The sequence below is a fragment of the Saccopteryx bilineata genome, chromosome 5 (genome assembly GCF_036850765.1).
Source record: "Saccopteryx bilineata isolate mSacBil1 chromosome 5, mSacBil1_pri_phased_curated, whole genome shotgun sequence".
NCBI classification, from domain to species: domain Eukaryota; kingdom Metazoa; phylum Chordata; class Mammalia; order Chiroptera; family Emballonuridae; genus Saccopteryx; species Saccopteryx bilineata.
Genome location: NC_089494.1, coordinates 198,575,581 through 198,600,310, shown reverse-complemented (window position 1 = coordinate 198,600,310; position 24,730 = coordinate 198,575,581). Strand labels below are relative to the sequence as shown.

The window sequence follows — 24,730 nt, the reverse complement described above, 5'->3', positions numbered from 1 at the left end:
GGACACAGAGGACCAAGGTTCAAAACCCCGAGGTCGCTGGCTTTAGCGCAGGCTCCTCTGGTTTGATCAAGGCTCACCAGCTTGGAACCAAGGTCGCTGGCTTGAGCAAGGGGTCACTTGGTCTGCTGTAGCTTCCTGGTCAAGGCACATATGAGAAAGCAATCAGTGAACAACTAAGGTGCCGCAACAAAGAACTGATGCTTCTCATCTCTCTCCCTTCCTGTCTGTCCATATCTGTCCCTCTCTCTGTCTCTCTGTCATACATAAAAAAGAGAAATATTAAAAATTTCATCATCATCCTCATTTAAACAATTATTCATATCTAGATCTTGACTTTATGTTAAAATAATATGATGTTGATGTAAATGAAAATGCACTATTTCTTTGTTCAGTAACTTTATTTGTAGTAAAAAGTAAAATCTAGGATATACTTTTGCTTTCTTCTCCTCCTCAAAATACAGTTAGACCCAAATAAAGTTATAATAGCTAATGAAATAAAAAATAAAATTAAATAGACAATAAGCTCAAGTTATGATAGACAAAAAAAAAAAATAGTTGATTACTACCTATAATGCTATAAAAGGCCTTTTAAAATTCTACTTTGACATACATTTGATTATAGCACTGGTTAGAAAAAAACCCAAGAACATTTAAAATTTTATTCTTGCTATATGCTCTGCTCAATGATACAAGGGGGCAACTATCTGTTCTTCATTTGTGGTTGTACAGTCTGGACCCTCACCTGACAACAGCTGGTAATAAGAAGGCGATTCATGGAATCGAAAAGTATTTTGACCCGTTTCTTGCTTCACCAGATAATTCTGGTGATTTGCTAACATTCTGCTATCACTTCCTGACTCCAGTCTGGTTTCTCTCTGCTAGCCAGTAATGTTGCCAGATCATGCTAGGAAATAACCAGTAATTAACTTAATTGTAATGTTAAGCTAATTAAAGTTAATTTACCTTCCCTGACTATTCAAGGAGTGAGGTAGCAGTGGAAATCCACATGTTGAAAACTCCTTTCTTCCTCAAAAAAAATTTTTTAGAAGAGCTAATCTATAACCATGTAACTTAAAGCAGACCCACCATTTTTCAGTATAAGCAGCTCAATCAAGTAATATACTGAAAGTTAAAGGTTGAAATTATATGCAGATAGAACTACAAATAAATATTAACCTCTTTCTTCAATCCTAAGATATCTGCATATGCTGAAATGCCAAGATTATATTTTAAAATGACAATTCAGAATATACATCTATTGATGAGTTAAGACTACACAAAGACAGAACTTTATCCACTGGTGACCTAAGAGTATCAGAATTAAATAAACTAGGTGGAAAGCTGGGTCACAGAGCTTTGAAAGCTCTAATGTTACTGACTAAAGGATGTGGGGAAAAACGACCAATATACAGCAAAACCAAGAACTCTTCCCTCCTTAATAGACTGCATCTTCTCGGGGACTGTAGAAAATACTACTTATTAAATTTTCTGAGAGTTTCACATTCTGACTCAGGCATAAACTAAGATATATCCAGTATTCAATGATATCAGGACATCTTGGTGAGCAAACTGGTTTCTGACAACTTTTAATTACTGAGGCATCTTAATGGGCTACAGCTGTTCAGGGTATGGATCCTTGGAGTAGTAACATATGTATAACTAATGTATGTATTATAATTTCTAGTGCTATATCAACTATAGTAGCCTTGTAAATTATATTTAGTGAAAATGCTGTAGAGTTAGAAAACATTTTCCTGGTTTACCGAAATATCCCTAGATCTACTCCTTAATTTTTCCATTAAGTCCCACCCTCCTTCCAATTTCATTTACTTTTCTTATTTCCCTTCCAAGCCATCCATATGACTTTTCCTTTATTTTTCTTTCTTCTCATTCATTTATACGTTTAAATACTACTTGTGAACTGTGCCAGGCACTGCTGTAGGTAGCAGCGCTGCCTAGGTTACCCAGATAATAACACTGTATGCAGGAACTTATAGTTCTAGTACAGTAGACAGAAAAAAACAAAATAAAGAATTAAAATCTATGAAGACCAGATAAACAATATTAATAAGGGCTATGGCAGTAAGCATAGGAAGGAAGAAAAGATTCAAGAAATATTAAGGAGACATAATACAGGAACACTTAGTTAAAGGGGTGGTATTTTCAAGGAAGACTTGAGGTGTCTAAGCTAGGCTAACTGGTAATGTGGGTATCACCTCCCAAAACAGGAGACTAGGAGATGTAGATTTTATAAAGAAACATTACAGTGTGAGTTGTTTATAGAAAGGCTCTTCATATGAAGATGTCTAGTATGCAGCTGAAAATATAAGGACAAAGACAAATAAAAAGTGTTACTTTTAGAGTCCCTAGGACAAAAGACCTAAAGACCTAAAGCTAACTGAAATTGATGACTTTTCTCATAGAGAGCAGGTTGAATACAAAGGCTAAAGGTGAAACCTTGGATAATATTAATTTTATGGAAAAGATGGAATAGAGAGCTGTTGAAGAAAATTGCAAAAGAGAAGTTAGAGAAATAGTGAAAGAACAAGTATCCCAAATTACAAGACAAGACCATTTTATTTATTTTTTATATTATTATTTTTTTGGTGTGAGGCCATTTTAATTAGGAGGAAAATTTCAACAAGGTCAAATCCACAATAGGGGAAAACAAAGTCTCCCTACAAGCACTTTAAAGCAGTTACTGTATTGATGCCTAACCTTGTACTAGTCATGATCAAGCACATTAAGTAAAAATCCCAAGAAGCCTTATAATCAAATTGAAAAGCTAACATTTATATTTAATTATCTGAATACCAACCACATGTGATACACTTTGTGGTATTTTAGTTAAAAGACAAAAATAAAAGGATAAAAATAAGTATATTTTATACAAATGCTTATAATCCCAGCAAATTCAGTAAACCACGATTTATATTTTGTTATTTACATAATGTAGAAAGATCTTCACAAATGCCTTAAGTTTGAAGTTTTATTGTATAGCAATATAAAATTATGGCATGTTGAAGGGACTTATGGAATTAGGATTCTTAAGTGATATGTATTAAGTCTTAAAGGTAAGAGATGAATAAAATAAATTTAAATGCTGTTATGTCTAGCACAGTGGCACATATGGTAGGCAGGTGCTCAATGAATATTCATTAAACAGAATTCACAGCAAATAAAGATCCTTACTAAAATATACCAAACAAGCAAGCAGCTTTTCTAGCAAAAGCTGTGATTTCTTGGCAAGTAGAAATGAATCCTTTTTTGGGGACTCTCTCCACTATTTTCTAAGTCTCCTTTAAAAGTGCCTTAAAAGTCTGATCAGGCGGCGGCGCAGCGGGTGTCAGCCTGGGATGCTGAGGACACAGGTTCGAAACCCCAGTCGTCAGTCTCAGTGCAGGTTCACCAGCTTGAGCATGGTATCATAACCCCATGGTCGCAGGCTTCAGCAAGGGGTCACTGGCTCAGCTGGAGCCCCTCAGTCAAGGCACGTATGAAAAAGCAATCAATGAACAACAAAAGTGCCGCAACTACGATGCTTCTCATTTCTCTCCTTCCTTCCTGTCTGTCTGTCCTTGTCTCCCTGTTTCAGTCATTCTCACAAAAAATTAAATAAATAAATAAGTGCCTTAAAACTTACTGGTACACAGCATATCCAAGGTTTCATATAACCTGTTCTATTCTATAATAATTTAAATTGGGAAAGAGTTGCTAGATGAACCTTGAAAATGAGTATTATAATGAACTTTAATACTTTTAATGGTCACAAGAGGCAAAAAGAAAAAGACAGATACAGATACTGACCATAGTTTTGGAGTAGTTCCTCTTTGGTGGAAACAATCAGAGCTCGGTCCTTTGCTGATAAAACTATGGCAAGGCACACGTAATGCTGCTCAGAAGAATTTGCTCGGCGCACAACAGTCAAGAGTCTGACAGGATGGTTATTTGGAGAAGAACTAAAATGTTCAATACAAAACCAGCTAGAGTAGCTTAAGCCAGATGGAGGAGGAAAGAATCTCTCACCTAAAGTAAAAACACAAAAATAACAATAAAAGAGTTTGTGTTGACTCATGTTTACATTTAAAAAAAAAAGACAATGAACTCTAACTGCAATATAATCTATTGAAAAAAATACTCTCACAAACTAAGAAAGTAGTATTTACCAGAACCAATGCCGCTGACCACTGCCCCATCAATAAGACCTGTTGTAACAGCACTGTTCGTGGGGGCGTTATGAGGGGCCAAACTGGGCAGGAACAGGCAGCTAGTAAACAAAAGACAACATACATATTAGAGATCAACTCTTTTCCTGTGTTACCACTATGCACTTACCACAGAAACAAAACTGCCATTACTTGAAAGGTACCTAGGAAAAAGATTTGGAATAAATCTGGATGCCTATCCAAGTCCTGCCCTTCTTTTAATTATGTGAGAGTAAAGAAAGATACTTTAAAAATCTTCAATAACAGCATTTTTTCATTTAAATTTAAGTAAATTTAAGTATAATTTGCATATGGTAAATGTACCAATGGGTAACGCTGTTCAAGACACGGGAACAGTTTCATCACCACAGAAAAGTTCCTTGTGCCCCTGTTGAGTGAGTCACTCTCCTCTGTTACCACTGCTCTGATTAGCGTTGCCTATTCCCAAATATATTTTAATCCACTGTTTGATAACAGCCCATGACAATCTTCTTAAAATACAGTTTTAGATCAGTATATAAGAGTCCCACAAATATCTAGTAGAGACACAGATCTAGTCTATTAGCAGTTTCCATTTCAAGGCTGATGGACTTTATAAACTTTCTAAATTATCCATTGATTCTTTTATTTTAATCCATAGATTATTGTTCCTTCTGCTAGTATATTCTACCACTTGAAAGTATTTACTCATTTAATGTGATAGTCACTAAATAAGTACAATGCATAAGATACTAAGCTAGGTATTTTGAGGGAAAGGATGATGATAAAAACCTAGTTAAGAGCTTCTACTCTGATTTTAATTTGCATACTATCTATAAATGTATTATACCAAAGCAGAGGCTGGCAAACATTTTCTGCAGAGGGCCAGACCATAAATATGCTATGCTTTGCAAGCCACCTAGTCTGTTTCACAACTACTCGACTCTGCCACTCCAACATAAAAACAGTCAAAGATACATAAAAGACCGTGGCTGTGTTAAAATAGAACTTTATTTACAAAAACATAAAATTTACAAATCAGATTTTAACTTTGGGCTTTAGCTGATGCCTCTAAGACCATATCAATTCACTTAGTATAATAAATAATTTAAAATAACCTTAAAATAAGATGCTCAAAGAACTCAATAATATGAAAATATATACTATATAATATATATTTTAAATAAGTAGATTTAAAAATCAAAGATCTATTTTTCCAAGGCAAGTATGAGTCATAAAATAATATAATAAGGCTTGGCGACCTTGCAAATTCCTTACCCAAAGCCCTCAAGGGATGTGTCAAATTCAACAAAAGCTGGAGTAACTGACGACCCATGAAGTCTGATGTCATGTGGAGTTGTCATGGAGACCAGACACTTTACCCGGGTCAGGGGTACAGTGCTTCCTTCTGCAGATTTTACCAGGCTCTTGCTTATCCGGTAATGGTTATCCTCATGCAAGCTGAAAACGTTATCAGAACCCAGACCCTCCATAGATGTGATCATACTACCTGTAAGTGAAAGAAAATCTCTTAGGAAAAATATCATGTAGGTATCTAAAATAATGACTGTACAAGGTTGATTTATTTTTAAATATCACTCTTCAGTTTTTATAATTAATACTTTTATTATAAACACCAGAGCTATTAGTTTTAATGTACTGTATCTTCATTTTAAAACTTAACTAGCATGTGTGTCTTCTTTTACTTATTACTAAAGCATTAAACACATTGCAGAAATGTTGGAAACTAGAGTACAAATAAGAATAAAAACCACTAATAACCATGATCCAAGCTACTATAAAAATGTAACGTAATTATAAATAATATATAAAGATTTTATAAAAACCAAATTATTCTTTGATGTCACAAAATTATTTGTTTTTGAGAAAAGAAAGTAAAATAGTCTAGAGGCATTTTAATGGAAAGAAACAGGTGTTAGAAACTTCTCCCATTTTCTTTCCATTTTTAAAGTCCTTTTATTATAATTAAATATGCAATCACAAAAGTACTTGAATTTTAAAATTCCTATATACACGTAAGCAATAACAATTTCATTTTTTTAAGACTTTATTTATTTACTTTTAGAGAGGGAGAGAGAGAGAGAGAAGGGGGAAGGAGCAGGAAGGATCAACTCCTCAACTCCTGCATGTGCCCTGACCGGGCAAGCCCCAGATTTTGAACTGGCGAACTCAGCGTTCCAGGTTGACGCTTTATCCATTGTGCCACCACAGGTCAGGCAATATTAACAGTTTCAAGAATCAAAGACAAAATCTTAAACAAACTGTTGTATTTTTCAGAAATGCATTACAAATGTTATGAAGACATTCCTTCTCAAGATAAAACTACACGAGTGTAACTGTCTCCCTCTTAAATGCACTAAATACTCACAGAATCATAAAAATAGTTCAGTATTCTCTGAGAGAATGAAACTAATTTTGTTTCTACTATTTACAAAGAAAATCACAACTCAATCCTAAGGAACTATGTAAAGTATAAAAACAACAATAAATATAGCATATATGCATCTAAAGGATTTATACTAACTGATACAAAAAGCTGCAATATTTTGTTTTTCAATACAATTGTGTTGGAGATCAAAAGATCTTACAGTTTTCAAAACACAGTGGGCACTAATCACTGACAATAATTTGCAGGAGAAAAGAAATTCAGATTGAAATAATGACTAAAGGTTGTTTAATCTCTGTGCTTCTCACCTGAAAAAAAAGCATTGAACTAAATGATCACTATGTTCTCTCACAGCAGCCATTCTACTTTCTAAGCTTTATTCTTTCCTGATTCCCTAGTAATGGTCACTTTATCCCATCAAAATAGATGCATTATCACTATGGCTAACAACGATAGCAAATAAATTATAAAGTGAAAAACCAGCTCCACTACAGAATCAAGAGGAAATCCATGCAGCTGAGGTCTTGACTGAGAACAGCAGCCATAGTGTTGAGTGGACGGCATCTGTTGCTTCTCCACGGTCATGCCAGAAGGGAGGGCAGTGCCTGCATTCCGCTATCCCCCCACCATCGCCGTTCTAGCAGCCTGATGCAAAACTTCTCCTTGGAGGCTCCTCCTCAGAATACTATGCCCCCCAACCCCTCAATGAAACTGCCATTTCCTGTGTTGGCATTTCAATCTCAATCTTCCTCTCTGTACTAATTTTTTCAGGACACTGGACGATATCAAAGCCCACATGAACAAACCACCTATCACTTCACTTTTAGTTTTTGTGAGATTCCCTTTCCTCTAATGAACTTCACCTTTACATCACTCCAAAGTCACTTTAGGCATGGTCCTCTTTGCTTGTTTCACAGCTCCAATTTTGGTTGCTATTATCCCACCCCATTCCTTCAGTTTTCTTTTTCTTTTTTTCTCACTACATTGCTTTCTTGCTGAGCCATAACTCTCCAGGCCAGTGATCTACCCTTTTCCTCCCAGCCTATCACTGGCTGCTTGCCTTCACTTCTTTCCTTATCCAGCCTATACTGCTTGGTGGATCTCAACAACTTGCATCAGTATTTTAATTTCCTGCTCCAGGTCTCTCTGCAGCAGCTGTCCTGCAAACCTATGGTCATTAATATCCAACCACCCAGGTCCTAGCCAGTTTGCTAGTGGTAGAGCATCAGCCCGGCATGTGGATGTCCTGGGTTTGATTCCTGGTCACGGCACACAGAAGTGACCGTCCACTTCTCCTCCTCTTTCTCATCTTTCTCTTCCCCTCCTGCAGCCATGGCTCGATTGGTTGTAGCACACTGACCCAGGGCGCTGAGGATAGCTCTGTGGAGTCTCCACCTTAGGTGCAAAAAATAACTAGGTTGTAAGCATGGCCCCAGACAGTCAGAGCATTGGCCCAAGACAGGGGTTGCTGGGTGAATCCTGGTCAGGGTGCATGCGGCAATCTATCTCCCCTGAAAAGTTCTCACTTAAAACAACAATCATATCCAACCATTCTTTAATCCAGGCAAGAAGGCTACAGAGAAAGGCAAAGTAATGATGGATCTTCCTTCCTAGCCAAGGGTTACTTTGAATGTATTCTCATCTCCTCCAGATCTCACTCTCGACCAGTGATTCCTTCCCCACTTCCATCATTCAATCAACCAGAGCTTGTATTTCTCCATTCAAGTAACAACAAACAATGAACTCTTCTCTTTCCTTACTATCATAGTCACACTTCTTAAAATAATATTCATCCCCCACATGATTTTCATTTATGAAATCAACCAGAAAAAGGAACTTCAAAGGTCAACTCACTTCTCATCTCTGGCTCGTAACTCAGTGAACTTGGTTTGTGGACCCTATATTGTTTGAGCAGTTTTTTGTCCCAGGCACCACAATTTAATGGACTTGCCAAACGCAAAAACTCCCTAAAAGAAAATTAAAAAATTATTTCTTGATTGAGACTATTACATAAATCAAACCAAACACATACACAAAAAATAGCACTTAATTAATTATAACTCATTACTTAATTAAAATATAAACGCAATCCAGTTATTTTAAAATATACACAATATTAAAAAACAATAGACAACATTAATTTTATGTTTTAACTACCAAGCACTGAAAAGTGTCTGAGAATACTGTGAAAGGCTAGAAAATGAAATCTGAGGAACATGTTTTCCTGGAATGTGATGTATCCTTGCTGGTTTTTCATGAAGAGTACAATGATACACAATTAGTTTATAACCTATGGCTTATAAGCATTTGGACACCATACCATCATGTAACCTTTTCTTCTAAGAACTCATTAACTCTGAAAACTGACCTAATGGTTGATTTTCTGTGCTTACTGTGTTTAACTAGGCGATACGTTACTTAGTAAAAAGTATTACTCTCTTTCCCGTTCACTCTCTCTACTTTTAAAATAGCAGATTACCAAAAAGGGCCAGGGGGAAACCCCCATGCTACTTTCAATATGTTAGGATTCTGAACAGATCCATGAGCTGATGGAAGAAGTGAGTAGGGACTGTCTCATTTACCTTGGTATTTTCAAGGTCTAACACACTGCCTGGTACAACATAGTTTAACAAATGTTTACCACGTAAGTTTTTCTTAGTCCATCATTAGTTTGGAGTCAGTTAAAAAACATAAATTCCATATAAAGTCCAACCATTTTTATAAAAAGTTTCTAAAAATATTATGAAAAAGTAATTTAACCGCACACAAAAATTACCATATAAAAAGTTGCTAATATTCTAAAAGTGACAAGATATGTAAGTATATTTTGGTAAGAAGGGACATGAGAACTTATACATTAAATCTGTTTGGCTAGAGAATTTAAAAAAATATTTAAAAAATGTTGTTTCATTCCAAAATCAAAGAGCACTGTTTCTCTTCCATTAAAAGTTTATTTAAAAATAAGTATTTCTTGAATGGTTAAAATTTGGAAGGTTATATACCCATACCATGGAATACTATTTGGCAATAAAAAGAAACAAACTATTGCTATGTAACAATTTAGATGCATCTCAAAGGCATTGCAAGTGAAGAAGCAAGAACTCTTACTTATAAAGACTCTTAACTAGGAGCTAAAAAATAGAACTACTGACCTCAGCACCATGGGCTCCAGAGCCTGAGAGGCTAACCGTTCAAACATCCGCTGGAGGGGAGGGTGCAGGGCGTGGTCCTCATCGGCCAGTGCGGCACTGCACCGCTGCAGCAGCCGTGCGTGAAGACCAGCTTCACACATGACCTGCTGGTTTCTTTCTGTGTGCACCAGGGATTGTAAAATATTTGCCACGGCAAGTTGAAGGTCCAAAGCATGCTAAAGTTAACAAAGAAATCCACACCACCAGGGCATTCTTAGTAGGATAGGTGATAGTTCTCTCCACATGAAGCACACCTTTCAACATAAGGCCTCAACATGCTGCAAATTACATTCAGATGCAAGGTAGCTGGCTGAGAGCAACACAGCAACTCCAGAAGAGGACTAGGCGACCATTTCCTGTCCTCAATACCCCTCTGGAACCTATTCTCTCCCAAATCTTTTATGTTACATGACTATATAATTAACTATTTTTATTGTTATAGAAATAATGGCAGTAAAGTTTTTTCATGGTGGGTAAATAATCAGATTAAAGGAAGTCCTATTATCGCCCTCCCTGGTTGACTCAGTGGTAGAGCTTCAGCAAGGCCTGCGGATGTCTCGGGGTGCGATTCCCAGCCAGGGCACACAGGGGAAGCGCCCATCTGTTTCTCCACCCTTCCCCCTCTCCTTTCTCTCTCTCTCTCTTCCCCTCCTGCAGCCAAGGCTCCATTGGAGCAAAGTTGGCCCAAGTGCTGAGGATGGCCCCATGGCCTCTACCTCAGGCGCTAGAATGGCTCCAAATGCAGTGGAGCAATGCCCCAGATGGGCAGAGCATTGCCCCCTGGTGGGCATGCCGGGTGGACCCCAGCAGGGCTCATGCGGGAGTCTGTCTCTCTACCTCCCTGCTTCTCACTTTGGAAAAACATTAAAAAAAAAGAAAAGGAAGTCCTATTATTTACATTTGCGACACTTAAAGGTCTTAGAGATCACAGAGTTCAACAAAATTTGTCAACCAAACTCCACTTCACCAAAACTCTTGAGTGCTACAACAAGTCAACACAGATAAAAGGCTTCAATGTGGTATCTTTAGTAATTTTTCTTTCTGTATTCCTTATTAACAATTTCCACCACTAAGCAGGATTTACAAGAGGAAACAATTTTCACACCAGAAATAACTGAATTGGTTGCATTTGCCAAATGAATCATATTCTAAAACACTCATAGCTATCATTCATTAAGAAAACTAATAAAAATTAACTTAATGAAAATAACAGAAAACCCCTATATTTTTTCACCTTTGCCTAGGCTGGTCCGTGGTATAGCATGGTTTCCTATCACCTTCCCTCTTTCTTGGCACCGCTACCTTACTAATGCAGTCACACTCACATCCTCGCACTCCTCAGAGATGAGAAGGCACTAACACATCCAAGCTTACTTCTGGCTGTGTCACTGACCCCACAGAGGCCAGGAGGTCCAACATAGCAAGCATGGCTCCAGGATGGATGATGACAGCATCAGAACTCTGGAGAGACGAGGTTGTCACATGTAATTTCAGGTCGTTTTTAGGAGGGTAAATGGGGGGAGTTGAAACAGAATGATACGCATGCCTATGAAAAAAGAAAGAAGGGTAATTGAGTATTTAATTCCAATCACATTCATTGTTCATTTTCTTCATTTGTTTCCTTTATTCACTGATAAACAAAAAGCTTTGTAATTCAAGGTTGGAATACAAATCATCTTAAGTTTGAGACATAAAAAGGCAATATGTTATTAATTTTTAATGAGTCATATATGATCAATTTATCAATTTCTCTAGGCTCATATGTCTTTAACATTTACTATTTGGATTGTTTCATGAAAGAATGACACATGACGATTATACTTAACACAGCTCTATTGGTATACCTGAAAGTTACTAATAGAGTAAACCCTAAAAGTTCTCATCGCTTTTTCTTTCCATTTTTTATTGTATCTATATAAGACGACAGATGTTAACTAAGCTAAGTGTGATACTCAGTTCACAATACACGTAAGTCAAGTCATTATGTAGTACACCTTAAACTTATACAGTGCTGTATGTCAATTATATCTCAGTAACAAATGAAAAAACTAAAAAGGCACCTGTACCAAAAGATGTAAGTAGTAGAAAACACAGTGAATAGGTGAATCACAGCTCTAGGAATGGTGACAGTTCTGATAATAAGTGATGAGAGTGCAAGTTAAATGAAATCCCTCAATAAAGTTATTTTTCATTTGAAATTACCCATGTGTGTTAACCTTTCCTTAAACCATAGGTAACAGAAACAAGATCAAGATCAAAGTGGCCTCCTCTATTACTGGGTCAACAGTCAGGGCTGGCTCACAATCTTAGCTACCAAGGAAGTTTCCTTTTAGCTTATTTGGAACTACATTCACCTTCTTTTACATTACCTCCCCTGATGCTGAAAATACCATAATTTAAAAAACCCAGAGGGCATATTTTACATAGCAATTCTGTGAATTAGAAAGCCTAGCCATGTCCTGAATATACAACATTTCTTCTCATCAATGATCGCCACTTTCTATTTCATACAATTCCCCTACAATTCATGAGTTTTGCACATTTTGTATCTTGGCTCTAGAAAATAGAGGCTGTGGTTTTAGCCTATGGGAGCTCTTTGTTCCAGTGAATCGGTTTCAGCACAATTTGTCTAATGCTTAGCTCTGTCGCGGAAAGCCATGCAGTTTCAGCTCTCTGGCACCAGAGCAACTTGGGAAGCAGATGCTTTTAAGTCAGTGATGTAGAAGCAAAGAATTAGTACTGCCAGGTTTTCTTTTTTTAAAGTACCATTCTCTTTTTAACAGAGATTTGATGAAAGTATTCTACTTCACTTATAAAAAAAATAAGAGCTCTCTTATTTAAATCCTTCTTTATTTATATCCTGCACCCATTCATTTTTTTAACTCCTTGTATTTCCAATTTTGTTCAGAGATTTAATTTCTAAACTCTTAACTAAGATAAATTTCTAAATGCTTATTACTAATAGTTATCTTCTTCCTATGTTGCTGTTTAGACTGAAATATTTTGACCTCTCTACTGGTCAGGGCACAAAAAGGAACAGATGTTCTCACCTCTCTCTTGCTCTCTATAATCAATAAATATTTAAAAAAATATTTTGATACATCTTGAAGAAAAAGAGCCCTAATTCCTCTAAAGTGCAATAGTAATATCCAAATATTGAGAAACTTCATAAAGACTGTTTTCATTACAAACAAAAAACGACCCTTAACTTGAGGAACAACATAAATTCTGATTGTATATTTTAGTTATAGGCCTTCTAAAATTATTTTTGAACTTCCAGATTTAATATAGATTTGAATTTCAACTATGGATGTACCCAAACTCTTTATAGTAGTAAGCTTTTCTTATCTTAAAGGAAACAATATTCTGATATAGAAATCACATTCTTCTCAAACTAGAAAAATTATTTCAAACATTGTAGAAATCTAAAACATGATATTTTTTTAACTATAATTAGGTCTAATTTTATAAGAATTATGTAACATTAATTCTTACTAAGTCATTTAAGTAAAAGCAACGGAATTACCACTTTTAAAATTTAGAGATTATAGTAAGCTTATTAAATGGATAATTCCCAAACAAGACCTAACCATTTGCAAAGACAGGATAAAATGACATTTCAAAATCTGGCTTAATTTTTATGTTAAAGTTTCTTTTAAAACATAAAGGAATTGCTATTCCATATTTCAATCTAAGTTCTCATGTATTTATTTAAGACAACTACATCTTTGAGAATATATGCTTAAACATTTAAATTCTGGATTTGCTCTGCCTTAACTATCGCCAAGTGTGTAGACACACTAAGTAATGGATATCATATTTGAATGATAACTAGTACTCTCCACCTTTTTCACCATTATAGATACATACTGGAGTATCTTGGTTATTATCTGTATTCTGTTTTCACTTCCTCCAAGTCTGATTGACACTGTTCAGCTATAATCCTATTCCATTATTCCTTCTGGATAATGAATAATAATAATAAAGGTTATGAGTTTTAGCTTTCAAAATATGAAGTTTCCTGGTTATTTTTTTCCACAATTCTTTTAGAGAAAAAAATTCTAGGACTTTATATATCACAAGCTCAAAATTTCCTTAGTTACTTGAATACTCCACAAGCCATAAAAAATAATACCATGTTGGTTTCTCCTTTGTCAACAAAAACATGTTTTGCACAAGATATCCATGCACTGATGTACTTTGTTGTTTTCAAGAGAGTCTAACTTTGAGTTACTATATTGCATTTGTAAAATAAAAACACTATCTTATTAGCTCATGTTTCTTATCACTGAGCAAAATGTATGCAACCCGCCCAGAATGTCAACCTTAAAATGTTAACACTGGTCCTACTATTTGTATGAACATTATCAGGAGCTTCCTCGAGGTGACATTAACCTGTAAACTCAATTATAATTCCAATGCTTAAGATTCCCTCAATTTTTTTTATTTTAAGTGAACTTTTTTTTTCCTGAACTATGCCATGATTTACTGGAAGAAAATGAGCTTTAAGCCACAGTGTAAATTTAAGAGAAAAAGAGAAACCTAAGCCCATATACCTAATGAATATTAATACTGAAATATATTTAAAATACAGAATCTGTAACAAATACTTTTAATGTAAAAACTTCAATTATATTCAACTTTCGAAATCAGAACAACAGAAATAAAATTAAACAACACAGCAGAACTTTAGGATTCATTTTAAAGAAAAACGACAGTGGCAGAATATTAATGTAAATACAAGACTGAAGGACTGGTACTTGATCACAGGAAAACAGGGGAGGGGGAAGGAAGACTGCTGGGTTCCAGGAGCACAGATGTGGTCATGAATCACAATTAAGGAGTATGGATCCTAACTGTACCCTTGCCAGTCAACGGCCGGTTCTCTTTATTCCATATGCTTTATATATGAGGAAGACTAGTCCAGCTTAGGGTGAGATTTACACAGAACCGATGAAAGCAAGAGCTGAGGTAGGGTTTTTATTCACCTTTCAAAGGTTAGCTGTGACAATCCCATAACAGCATCACATTTCAACTGGTTGAACCTGATTAAGAAAATACACACTTCCTTGCCAGTGCCGTGATGTTCATTTGAGAGCAACAGTAAAAAACAAAACAAAAAACAAACAACTGATCACAAGGCACATTTAAAGTAAAAAGAAAAACAGGAAAGTACTCTATTTAAAGAGGCACTAAGTCCTTATTTCTACACTAATTTTAATAAAAGATACACTGCTCTAAAGCAAAATGTGTATTCTAGTCTAAACAATAGAGTGGGATGACACACATCCTTTATATCTTCATTGCATCAATGCATTTTACTCTCATACTCAGAAGTTGACTATTTTTAAACCTAAAAAAAGTCAAATAGAAAGCCAAAAATAATTTGAGTTATAATGTATAATTATCACATTAACATATAAGTAAGCACAAAAGAAAAACCCCACAAAAATAAAGATCAACTTCTGTGGTAAGATCAGTACCTTTTCCTGGACAAAGCTGGTGTCCCCCAAGGAGAGGGGAGAGAAGACTCACTGGTCAGGCAAGGAGGGATCTGTTCTGCACGACTACAGACAACAAAACAGACAGGGCGGGTTAGAGAGGTTAGAAGGGAGCACCGGCTTGGCAGCTGGTTAGTTTCACAAAAATTACCAGTGCAATTTTAATAAGAAACGTTCTCCATAGTCAGCAGGAACAAGGAACGAGACTACAACACATGCACTGAGGGAAACAGGAAAGCATGCATAAAGCTGATGCTTATCTATTAATGTTAACATTTAACACATTTGTTAAACAGAGTGCTGAAAGCCATGTTTTTGACAAAGCAAACTAAAAATGTGGCATACTAACTAGGATAAGTAAAAAACAAGGGAAAAGGTTGAATCTGAAATTTAAAAACTTCAACTTTAAACAGCTTATTATATGAACACACACTTAATGTTTCCTATGAATTAATAATACACATTTTTATTTTCAAGATAGAAAAAATTGAAAAACAATTTTCTTATATTACTTATATTTTCTTATATAAATAATTAAGGTCTAAAAATATTAAGAAGAAACATCACAGTACATATTTCAAAGCAGATATTTCATAATAAAGAATATAAAACCTAATAGAAGCTCCAGCCAACAGTTATTTGCATTATTTATGGAGGCAATTAAAAACATTTCATGGCCCTGGCAGGTTGGCTCAGCGGTAGAGCGTCAGCCTGGCATGTGGATGTCCCGGGTTCAATTCCCAGTCAGGGCACAAAGGAGAGTGCCCATCTGCTTCTCCACCCTTCCCCCTCTCCTTTCTCTCTATCTCTCTCATCCCCTCCTGCAGCCAGGGCTCCAATGGAGCAAATTTGGCCTGAGCACTGAGGACGGCTCTATGGCCTCCACTTCAGCCAGTAGAACGACTCCAATTGCAGTGAACCAATGCCTCAGATAGACACAGCACTGCCCCCTGGTGGGCATGCCAGGTAGATCCCGGTCGGGCACATGTGGGGAGTCTGTCCGACTGCCTCCTGGCTTCTAACTTCGGAAAAAATACAAAACAAAAACAAAAAAAACCCCATTTCATTTGTTTTATGAAATAAAAGTATGGTAGCCCTAACTGGGTAGCTCAGTTGGTTAGAGAATTGTTCTGATATGCACAGGTTGTGGGTTTGACTCCCGGTCCAGGCACGTATAGTAGTCAGCTAATGAGTGCATGCATGGGTGGAACGGTGGGTCAATGTTTTTCTCTCTCCCTCTGTCTCTCTTAAATCAATTTTTAAAAAACACACAACAAAAAACTATTGTTAACTGTCAAAAGTGCTAATGCTTGGGAGAAAATTATCTTACTCATATATTCTCAAAGTAAGAACTTAATTGAAAACAGTTTAAAAATTGAAAGTAAGTGATTTGGTAAGTGGCACTCCTATAATCTCCCTTAGAACTCTGGATTCCTCATCATAGGTTTTATCACACTATACTGTGATTGTGTACTTGTACCTGTATTTAAGCTAAAAATGGCCATGACCAAAGTAGTCTTATGCTGAGCTGAACCCACAAAGCAAAGCATAACAATTTGGTGCTTAAGAGTGAGTAACTGAGTCTGAATCATTTTTGATATGGACTCCTGAATTACCAATGCCTCTTAGGGAGTTTTATCATTTTTTGAGGATAATATTGAGAAAATACCCTGTGACTGGAAATAAACACTATCATGACCATGTTCTCCTGTTGATAACTAATATAATTAAATCCAGATATAGCTAACATTGTTGAGAAGAGAGGAAAAGAGAACAATGGTAAATACCGCACCATAAAGTAAATTTCACAGAAATTTTTCATTAAGTGCTTTGACAGTTAACTGACCCTGAATTTACAAATAATACAAAGATGTCCATGTAACTTAACATCAAAGCAATAGTAATAGTCACAAAAAAGTGACAAATAATTAAGAGAGATTTCATTTGTTGTAATTTTCCTCAGGTTAATTTATAATTCAGGCCTTAATGTTGAAGTCAAACATAGTGTACCCTTCAATTCAGAGCACAGAGCAGAGCCATACCTGTCAAAAGAATCTGTGGCTACTTTGTAGAGATAAATAAAGAGTTTACTGCAGTGCCATAAAGTGGGCGACACTGAGTCCATCGAGATTAGGTCTTCCTCTAAAAGTCTTTGAAATGGCTGTGTATTTGAGGGGAAGACATTCATGGGGCTTATTTTTCTCAGGTCTGAGAAGCAGCCAAGAAATCGAACAGCATCTGCCAACTTCTCATACTGAATCTCTGTTTTGAAGAAATGCGAGTTGGCTGGCTCATAGCGCATTGCTGCAGTCAATGTGCAGAACACAGTGTGGAGAAGTTCAAATACTTGATTCTGGTTCACTTTCTCCCAGCCATTCTTCGGTGGCGAGCTCAAAGATCTTTCCATAGCAACAAGCAAGGATGTAATATATACAAATCCTCCAACTTTCCTAAAAACTGTTCTTGACCGATGGCTTTCTCTAAGAACTGACAGGAGCGCCTATGGTGAACAAAAAGCAAACTGATAATTCAAAGTTAAAAAACAAACAAACAACATACATGAATATTTAAAGGATATAACACCATTCTGTGAACATCTGACATAAATGTTTTCATCATTTATCCAATAATAAGTCCTGTGAAGCATATAAAATATTTTACTAATTAAAAAACTACCATAAAAGCAGATTAACTTTAGGAAACACTATCACATATTCCTTTTGATAGAAAAATCCTATATCCAGATCCTGGCAGAAAAGCTTTTCCTGTCTTTTATAGATAATGACACAAAAGAATTTAGTAATTTTTAAAAAGTAATTTTATTAAATAAAATACAAACCCTAGTATAATTTTACACAATTATAAAAATTTACAACTGTGTGTATATATAAGCTGATTTATTCTAGAAAAGATCAGATAGATGGTCAAGGCAGCCAAGACCTGAAGTACTTTAATTCATATAAAGTTACCATCTATACATACTGACGCTTTGGAAAGAGGAGTCAATTCACAGTTCTTATCAGGCATTCTTTTTTGCAAAGTAAATTGAACCCAAAGGCCTAAGGAATACTCCTTTTCCAGAATAGCTGTAAACGCTAAGAAATAAAATCTGAAGGCCAAGTAAGTAAAACAATCTTTTGTCACTTATCTTCTGAACTGTTATACTTTTAACTTAGTTTATTATTAAAAAAATACTTTATAAAATTGCCTAACATTTTATGGGACACTTATATGTAGTAGGCACCTCTCTCTCTAAGTGCTTTGATGTATTAGCTGTGTTAGGCACTATTATTCTCCCCATTTTAGAGAAGAGGAACTGAGGCCCAACATGGTAAAAGATGGTACAGCTTACACAACAGCAAAGTAGGGTTTAAACCCAGGAAGTCTGACTGCCCCCTCATGCACTTAATCTTGACCTTACTGCCCCAAAGAGCAATTTGAAATCTGTCTGCAGATACAGGGACTCAGTTTTCTTTTGCTTTAGCAACTGGAACACCATGGGTATCTAATATTATTTCACACCAGTTTATAATCCTATGAAAAGACCATTTTATTAATATATCTCGCACATTTCTAATGGTACTTGAAGGGAAAGACTATACATTAATATATAGTTACCTTTTGAAATATACTGCTTCAGAAATTATGAAAACTTCATTGTACATACCTATATTTTATTATTTTAAACAATACAAAATATGTGATCTGTATAAGTAAATAAAAAAATTTTTTTTGACAGAGAGGGACAGATAGGGACAGAAAGGCAGGAATGGAGAGAGATGAGAGGCATCAATTCTTTGATGCGGCACCTTAGTTGTTCATTGACTGCTCTCTCATACGTGCCTTGACTGGGGAGGAGGGGGGCTACAGCAGAGCAAGTGACCCTTTGCTCAAGCCAGCGACCTTGGACTCAAGCTAGTGAGCCTGCACTCAAGTCGGATGAGCCTGTGCTCAAGCCAGTGACCTTGGGGTTTCGAACCTGAGTCCTTTGTGTCCCAGTCCGATGCTCTATCCACTGTGCCACTGCCTGGTCAGGCAGTAAATAAAATTTTAAAACAAAAGATATTCTTTCCATTATTCTACACTAATAAACTTCAATTTTAACAGAATTTGGTAATAATATAGTTTCCATATCTCATGAAATGTAATAAACAGTACTTATTGCAATAACAACTCTTATTAACACAAGATTTTATAACTTTTTAAAAATATTTTATAACTGAGCCTGAGAATTAAATGCCTTAGAGTCAGCTATGCTTGGGTTGAAATTGATTCCAACATTAAAAAGCATTTACCATGGTCAGTTACTTCATCTTTCTGTGCCAGAGTTCCCTCTTATGTCACATCAAGACATTACTAATACCACTTACTTCACAAGAAATACATGTAAAACTGCTAGCAAAAAGCCCATCATCATCACCCTCTTTAAGAACACCGGGGAAACTAAGAATTATTTTATATACAAGGAGGGGTGAGTTTAGAGCTAAGGTAGGATGTTCAAAATCCTAAGACTGGTTAGAATTATGACTGGGGTTAGAAAAAGAGTGCTTATTAATTCTTAGTCCAACACACTATCTTATGTACTTTTATATAAGTCTACCTCCTACCACCTGAGAACTGCCACTCACAGCATAATCTCAATATTTGGAAATTTTCAAATACCATGAATAACTTAACATCCAGCTCAAATCAATAACTGAGACATAGCAAACACCAAAGATACAATAAGCTGTAGATGCTAGATGGTTAGACATAATCATCAGCTATATAGTATCTTCATCTGCATAAATATAATGCATATAATTCATATTTGTGCATTGGTGAAATGATAAAATACTACATCTCATGGAATGCTGGATTTGTGCACAAGTAACTACAAATTAGACTACAAAAGCCTGTGGTTGTGTCCTCTGAATGGAGGCACTGAGAAGCAGTTCTTACTATAGCCACAATGGAAACAAATTGGGACCCCATCTCCCAATACTATGTGCTTCACGCCTGCACAGCAGTGGAGAGCTGGAACCTGTTCACACTGGCTCTTGACAGCCAGCTATTCTACTTTTGGAATTTTGCATGCCAGTTAAAACATAACCATAATTAAGTTCTATAACTTCACAACTAAACAAATTATTTAAAAAACAAAAGTAGCAAATAATCAAAACTCATTGTTTCCTAGTTATTTTTTATAGTTTACTATTAACTGCACTCTTCAGATGCTATATACTGAGGTGCTATTTTACATCTCTCTCAATCCACATTCAGTTAACACATTAGTTGCCTGAAATAGGTCACTTTGGAAGTATTCCCACTGTGGAAATTAGTAAAAGTAAAACATTCACACTGTGGAAATAAGTAAAAGTAAAACATTAGGACTTACTCATCCTCCTCCGATCTGAGAGTCAGTTATTATCATTTCCAGTCAGCTAAATTACCTCATATTGGCTTTACCCACTAATATTTTACAAAGCCAGTTAAAAATGTACCAAGAAAAAATAACAATGTATGTTAAAAATGTTGTCAAGCCTCCCACCTCCAAACAAATTGTTGGCAACCTTAACATCTTTTTTCCCCCCAATAATCCTTTCAAAGGTACTTGTTTTTTTCCAATAATCCTTTCAAATATACAAATGTTTCCCAATGTTGACAGGCATGTAGATTTCCTTCTTGTCTAAGATAAACTGTGGTCAGATTAATCTTGCTTTTAAAATAAAATGCATACTCAAAAGTGTCATTACACTCCATCAAAACAGAATGAAATATACAATAGCCTAAAGAAAAAATGCAAACTTCTCATTATTGATGAGAATAATTGAATAATGCAAAAATTAAAAGAAATAATATGATTCTCTAAAATAGCTATTATTTCTGTGATGTCTGTAGCAGGAATGGGGTGAAGATACTAGGAGAGGAAGTCAAGAGAGGAAGATAGTTTACTGAGGGTCATGGAGGCCAGGGTAAAGATACTGTCTTTTCTTCTGCTATTACTATTTTGACATAATTTTAGAAGAAAAACGGCAAGAATAGTTCATAACAATTTAGCCACTTAAAACTGATCACAGATTTTAGTCATAAAAGCGTAGTAACAACACACTTATCAAAGTTACCCTTAATATGTCAGTCTTCAACTGCAATTCTGTTGGTGGAGCTGAATGCATTAGCCCCAGAAGGGTGCCCATGTCATCGTCCCCATTAGGAGAGAGCACCAACTGCTGGATGATCATCAGGGCGTGCTGCCGGCATTGAGGGTACTTCACTATATTATGTGCGCATCTTGCACCTCCAAATTCTCGGAAAATTCCTTAAAGAAGGAAGACAAAAGTTCAAATTTTATCTTTTTGTATGAGGAACAACTCAAGAGTGCAAATAAAACTACACAGCTCTTTCACCTTCTAAATTATGATTCAAAATTGCACTGTGGGGTGTCAGCAAAGACATACACAAATTTTCTCCAGATTTCCTTAAATGCAAGATTAATGCCCTGATATATTTACCATGTCCACATTCTCCAAATCTAGAACATTCAAAAATTTCATAAGTAGACACCAAAGAGACACAATATTTTTATGTTATGTCTTTAAGCTGAATAATACTTGAAATCAATTTATGTAAATAGCTTTCAGACAAACAATACCCCAAATAAATGAGATTTAAACTAATAAGGCTTCCAAAATAGCGGTATGAAAGAAATGGAATGAAATTATTCTACAGTAAGAAAAATTACAGGGAACCAAACTTTTTAGTTAGATAGATATAGCATGTAAACAAAGGTCAGTGCATTGCTCCAAATGCTTTACAGAGCTGATTTATTCGATCCTCATCCCCTATACAGATGAGGAGATGAGACTTACAGAGGTTGAGGGATGCGGTGAAGATCACACAGCTAACAAAGCGCAGGGTAGGATTTATGCCTAGATAGCCCAGATCCATAGCGTGTAGACCCACCCACGAGTGATACTGTTCTCATATCAAATACCATCTCTGAGTATTAAGAAATGGAGCGAGTGACCTAAATCATTAATTAGTATTTCCTCCAAACTAATCATTCTATTCTTTATGCTTTTTAGAGTATATTGTATATGCCACTATTATACTACTTCACATCAAACAGTCTTAGTATTATGTTTCTATGTTTAGTCCCTCATTAAACTTAGATTTCTTTCTGTTTTTTGTTTCAATAAATATTTCCTGAGAAAATAAATGTCAGTGAATTCTGTAGTAGCAGCCACTGTCCTTTCTATTTAGCACTCTTTATTTGCTAACTTTTTAAGAACTATATAACCTTGAGGTGACTGTAAGTCATGTGCTTAAGATTTAGCACAGGGAAAAACCATGTTTACATCTTGGTTGCCATTTAGTGCCCATGAGATAATCATAATGACTAATATTTTTTTAATAGTTCTATGAGCAAAGCACTGTTTTAAATGTCTGAAATCTCAGGGCTCATAACATCTTTTTTTAACAAGAAGACAGTTGATGAAAAGAACTTTGTAAAAATGGTAATCTGGGAGATGTAGTAAGTGACTTTTAGTCAAGAATATAAGCTCTCCACTCTTCTACATTAGAATTGTTCAGTTCCTCCCTGTGGATCATGCCACCAACAGCTAATTTGTTAATGAACTGTTATTAGTATACCCTCAATACATTTCTGACTACTCAGCCAACTAAACCCACTTAGTGAAAATAAGGAGATTAATCATTGTATCATGGACAACCTGTTAATACCATACCCATTAAGCCTCATCATGCTTATTGTTTGAATTACCAACTAAATTCATTCAACTGTCTTGGCATTTGCCCAAACTGCATTTAAATAATTACCTATACAGTTACCTGTTTACATCTTTTCCCTTCAGGCTGTAATTCCTTTAGGGAAAGAATTATCTTATCTTTGTATCTCTGACACCTGGCTTTGTATACGGGACAAACAATATATTTTGTTATTTTTTAAAATATATTTTAATTACGTTGAATAGTAAGTTCTTCTGCATTCAGGCAAATTAGCCATGCATTGTGTGCTTGCTAGTTTGATTATTCGTTCACTCATTAATTTATTTGTCCATGGCTTCCCATAACACTTAAAATACAATTTAAATTCCTCAGCATGGCCTAAAAAGCTATACCATCTGTGAACAACCTACTCATGTGAACTCAACTCCCTATCACTTACTCCTCTCTCAAGCTGTATTGACATTGTTATCTGAGAGATTTCTGATGTTGGCTAAAATTTCAAGTATTTAAATACAGTTAACTGTTAATAAAAAGTAAAAAAGGATTGAAGAGAAGTTGGGACCAAAGATAAAGCAAAAGATTTAATAAATCCAATTCACCTGGGAGAGGCAATCTTTATTAGAGAATCATTTTTTCAATATTTCCTCAAGGTTGTAACATTATATTACTATCATTGAACTACTGAAAAATACAGTATGAAGCAGATATTTTGGAAAATATTTAAATAAGCAAAGTGACTTGTTTAAGATTCTGCATTACCTTAGTAAAAAATAGAAAAAAAAAGACTTCAAACACAAGGCACACTATAAAAAGGAATAAAATACAAAAATGTATTTTGGAATAATATCACTGTTATGTTTCATCACTAATATATATATTTAAAAAGGTCAAAAGTATTGCATTCTAAAGATATAAGAGTACCATTACTGAATCAACAGTTCTTTTCCTTAAGTGATGAGTATTTCAGAAGCCAGAATCATTACAGAAGATATAACCAGAGCTAACATCCTCCCAAAGCAACTGCTAGCTTCTCTAATTACCTGCATTTGTGTTTGATCCTTGAAGAAGCACTGTCAAAGTCTCCATAACCAACAAAGCCAGGTGTTTTTGGTCTTCAATTGAACTATTATTTTTTGTGTCCCCTAGTAAAAAGGATCAAAGGTCAAAATCACAAACACTCAAGCTTATTTTCTTCTTGATTAAATCATCTTTTAATAATTTTTAAACCTTTGATATACACTTTTCCCACTAATGCAACTGACATAAAACAACCTTTAGAAATGCCACCCATGTCTACCAGCAACCAAAAATAAGTTCAACTTCCATGTTTACAGATTTTATTTTGGTGAGGCTAGAAAGTTAGTTATTTAACAAATGTTAAGAAGGAAAATGCCAATCAAAGTTAAATGTATTCTTCTCACAGGGGGCTTTCCTCGTGAAGGAGGTCAATAGGAGAATGCCAGATTATAATGCATCAAAGAGAAAAACGTTTATGAACAATCCTATCTATTGAACTTGTATTAATTCATTAACACTTAAGTGCCAGATACTACCACACTTTTATCAGATTTATCAGAAAGAATGAAAAACAAAATTTAAGGTATGTAATGACAATACATGTATATATATTTTTTAAATTTTTATTTATTCATTTTAGAGGAGAGAGAGAGAGAGAGAGAGAGAAGGGGGAGGAGCAGGAAGCATCAACTCCCATATATA

At 35.4% G+C, this 24,730-nt stretch overlaps 1 protein-coding gene across 7 annotated transcripts in view; it reads right to left on the bottom strand.

The window, feature by feature from the left end:
- The window catches only part of WDFY3 (WD repeat and FYVE domain containing 3), a 281,383-nt gene that overhangs the window by 106,570 nt on the left and 150,083 nt on the right, over positions 1 to 24,730 (bottom strand). For 6 of the 7 annotated variants that reach the window (XM_066281026.1, XM_066281031.1, XM_066281029.1 and 3 more), the window contains 10 exons: positions 24,052 to 24,153; positions 21,388 to 21,581; positions 17,326 to 17,783; positions 15,266 to 15,349; positions 11,157 to 11,328; positions 9,744 to 9,958; positions 8,446 to 8,558; positions 5,463 to 5,694; positions 4,167 to 4,267; positions 3,808 to 4,026 (listed from right to left, as the gene is read on the bottom strand). In XM_066281026.1, coding sequence (XP_066137123.1) covers positions 3,808 to 4,026; positions 4,167 to 4,267; positions 5,463 to 5,694; positions 8,446 to 8,558; positions 9,744 to 9,958; positions 11,157 to 11,328; positions 15,266 to 15,349; positions 17,326 to 17,783; positions 21,388 to 21,581; positions 24,052 to 24,153 — 1,890 coding nt within the window. The remainder of the gene's footprint in view (positions 1 to 3,807; positions 4,027 to 4,166; positions 4,268 to 5,462; positions 5,695 to 8,445; positions 8,559 to 9,743; positions 9,959 to 11,156; positions 11,329 to 15,265; positions 15,350 to 17,325; positions 17,784 to 21,387; positions 21,582 to 24,051; positions 24,154 to 24,730) is intronic. The other variant, XM_066281032.1, reaches the window with a different exon arrangement.